This window comes from Procambarus clarkii, chromosome 19 (genome assembly GCF_040958095.1).
Source record: "Procambarus clarkii isolate CNS0578487 chromosome 19, FALCON_Pclarkii_2.0, whole genome shotgun sequence".
Taxonomy (NCBI): Eukaryota; Metazoa; Arthropoda; class Malacostraca; order Decapoda; family Cambaridae; genus Procambarus; species Procambarus clarkii.
This window is the reverse complement of record NC_091168.1, coordinates 5,369,780-5,372,917: the sequence shown is the minus strand read 5'-3', so window position 1 is coordinate 5,372,917 and position 3,138 is coordinate 5,369,780. Positions and strand designations below refer to the sequence as shown.

The following is a 3,138-nucleotide window of genomic DNA, read 5'->3' as shown; positions in this document are numbered from 1 at the left end:
GTTGTCAGCTGAAAATAAATTGAGACATGTCCCTACTAAGGAAAACCCAACTGACTATCTCTCAAGAGGATTAACATTAAGGCAATTAGTTAAAACCGAGATGTGGTTTACAGGACCCCAATGGTTGATCAGTGGCCTAAACAAAAGCCACGTCATAGTGACCAATATCACTCTCCCCAGTGAGGACTCTGAACTCCCTCGATCTTTAGCTATTGAGCCATAATCAATATTCTAGTTTATGTAAATTAATAGGGGTTACCCAAGAAGTGTTTGGATTTCTTAACAAGATAAGAATCAAACACCCATTCCCTAGTCCAATTAAATATTGGGTCAAACACGCCCAGATGGAAACCTATGGGAGAAATAATGAACATCTCCATGATAAATTTATAAGATCTTTAGGCATTTGGTTTGACTCGGACAGTTATAACATTTTACGATGTGGAAGATGTCTGCAACATGCCGAAGTTGATTTAGAAGTAAAGAATCCTATGCTTCTTCCTCGTCACCACATCATTAGCAAATTAATAGTACTACATTGTCATGAATATGGCACATTATGTGGAGGAGTGTTAGACACTCTCATTGATTTGAGGCAGAAGTTTTGGCTTTCCCAGGGTCGCCAAACTGTCAAATCTAAAATTAAATCTTGTGCGATGTGCCAGAGGTATGACGCTCCGTTGAGTCCTTATCCAGGACCTCCACCTAGAGAACGAGTTGTACACCTTCATCCCTTTAAGATCACTGGGTAGATTTCACAGGAGCTCTTATCTTAACAGGCAATCCGGATAAAATTCCGGTGAAAGCCTATACAAGTCTTTTTACATGTGCCCCCACAAGAGGTGTACACTTAGAAGTTACTTTTTACATGAGTGCAGAAGCCTTCCTACAAGACTTTCGAGGGTTTGTGCCATGTCGATCCTGCCCCAAATTGATGAGCTCAAATAATGGATCCAATTTTGTGGCAGGAGACCCTGCCTAAGGGAGATAAGCAATCACCCACAGGTACGTGTAGTCTTAAAACAAAGATAGTGCCACTTAAAATTTATACCTCCCAGAGCACCGTGGCAAGGAGGATTCTACAAATGAATGGTAGGCACTGTGAAAGATGCTTAAATTAAGAAAAGCCATACATCGTCAAAAAAATTGCCTTACGTAGCTTCAAACCATTGTCACGGAAATAGAGGCAAGAGTCAACAACAGACCCCTAACCTATCTCGCAGATGATTTCTGCCAAAGAGAACTACCGAGTCCCTTTCATCTGATAAAAGGTAGTCTTCTTAATCCTCTAACATCTCTAGAAGATGAGGATCCGGAAGACCCCTCATATGTCGGAAGGAAGGACTTGGTGGAAAGTTATAAACATCTTTCCAGAGTGATAGGCAGGTGGAATGAAGTGTGGACTCGTGAGTATCTAACTGCTCTGAGAGAATACCAGTATGGAGTTACAAGCCCCTATAATAAAATCAGTTCAAAACCAGGTGATCTTATTTTAGTTGATAGTGATGGGCCAAGGTCAGAGTGGCCTATAGGTAAAATTGTTGCTGTCAACTCAGATCACCAAGGTCATCACCAGATCACCTAACTAAGAATAGTTAGGGTCCAGTGCTGAGGCACGACAACATTAAAAACTTTAAAGAAATGAGGTCCTCTGGAATTAGCAAAACATAACAGTTCTTCGAATATAAACTTACCCCAGGTTCTAGAAGAAAATAACAATACAAAAACCAGCACTCGTCCATCAAGGATTGCAGCGCAACAATATAAAATAAAACTTAAAATGTATTTACATTCTACATGAATGCAGAAGATAGTCATCTGATGTTGAATGGATTTCATGAGTCTACAGGAACAATTCAGTGACCAAGTAACTTAACCATTACAAGTCACTGCGACACTAGTCATTGATTTTGCTGTAGATCTTAAAGACTTCTTGATCTTAAATGACCTAATAATAATAATAATACTTTAAACCTTTAAAATGATGTTCCCATGATGACAGATTAATGACTTTGTTTCATACCTGTTTCACAGATTCGGGAATCCGTCATGTACATAAAAACGTACTAACTTACTAACATGTAATGAATGTATAACATCAGGGGAGAGCATCAGAAAGTCAGTACGAAATCATGAACTGCGACGCGTGGTTTCTTGCCCCCAGAGTTATGTTGGAAATTTTCAACACCCAAATACTAACAAAAAATACTAGAGCAATAATATAAATTTATGGTACCAACGAATCTAATTTACTAATACTACTAACCAGTATGTAGCAATATTAAATCATATTAATATAAGGCATAGTACCGCCAAATACTTCCAAGTATTCATGGCTGCGATTGCGTCAGCCGCTAACCTCTAGGGAAAAACTTATATATATCCATCAATCGAATTAAAATCAGTCTAACATTGTAAAATTTATTAAGGAATTGGAAATTGATAGGGAGGGTGTGTGTGGTGGAGACCGGGAGGGTGTGTGTGGTGGAGACCGGGAGGGTGTGTGTGGTGGAGACCAGGAGGGTGTGTGTGGTGGAGACCGGGAGGGTGCCAGGTCTCAGGAAATCTTCCCTGTCGATTTTATCAATTCCTGTTACTATTTTGTATGTAGTGATCATATCACCTCTTTTTCTTGTCTTCTAGTTTTGGCATGTTTAATGCTTCTAACCTCTCTTCGTAGCTCTTACCCTTCAGTTCTGGGAGCCACTTAGTAGCATGTCTTTGCACCTTTTCCAGTTTGTTGATGTGCTTCTTAAGATATGGGCACCACACAACAGCTGCATATTCTAGCTTTGGCCTAACAAAAGTCATGAACAATTTCTTTTGTATATCGCCATCCATGTATTTAAATGCAATTCTGAAGTTAGAAAGCATAGCATAGGCTCCTTGCACAATATTCTTTATGTGGTCCTCAGGTGATAGTTTTCTATCTAGAACCACCCCTAGATCTCTTTCTTTATCAGAATTCTTTTAAGATTTCTCACATAATATATAGGATGTGTGGGGTCTATGTTCTCCTATTCCACATTCCATAAGATCACATTTATTAACATTAAATTCCATTTGCCAAGTGGTGCTCCATCTACTTATTTTGTCCAGGTCTTCTTGAAGGGCATGACAATCATCTAAGTTTGTTAT

The 3,138-nt window shown here is 39.2% G+C and overlaps 1 protein-coding gene across 1 annotated transcript; it reads left to right on the top strand.

Moving 5' to 3' along the window:
• Positions 1-344: 344 nt before the first annotated feature.
• On the top strand, positions 345-752 carry LOC138366571 (uncharacterized). The gene has a single exon (XM_069327605.1). The coding sequence runs from the start codon at positions 345-347 to the stop codon at positions 750-752; it is 408 nt and encodes a 135-aa protein (XP_069183706.1).
• The last annotated feature ends 2,386 nt before the right edge of the window (positions 753-3,138 follow it).

Bases quoted from the DNA above. Each gene is read 5' to 3' on its own strand.
- LOC138366571 (XM_069327605.1), top strand. From the start codon at position 345: ATGGAAACCTATGGGAGAAATAATGAACATCTCCATGATAAATTTATA.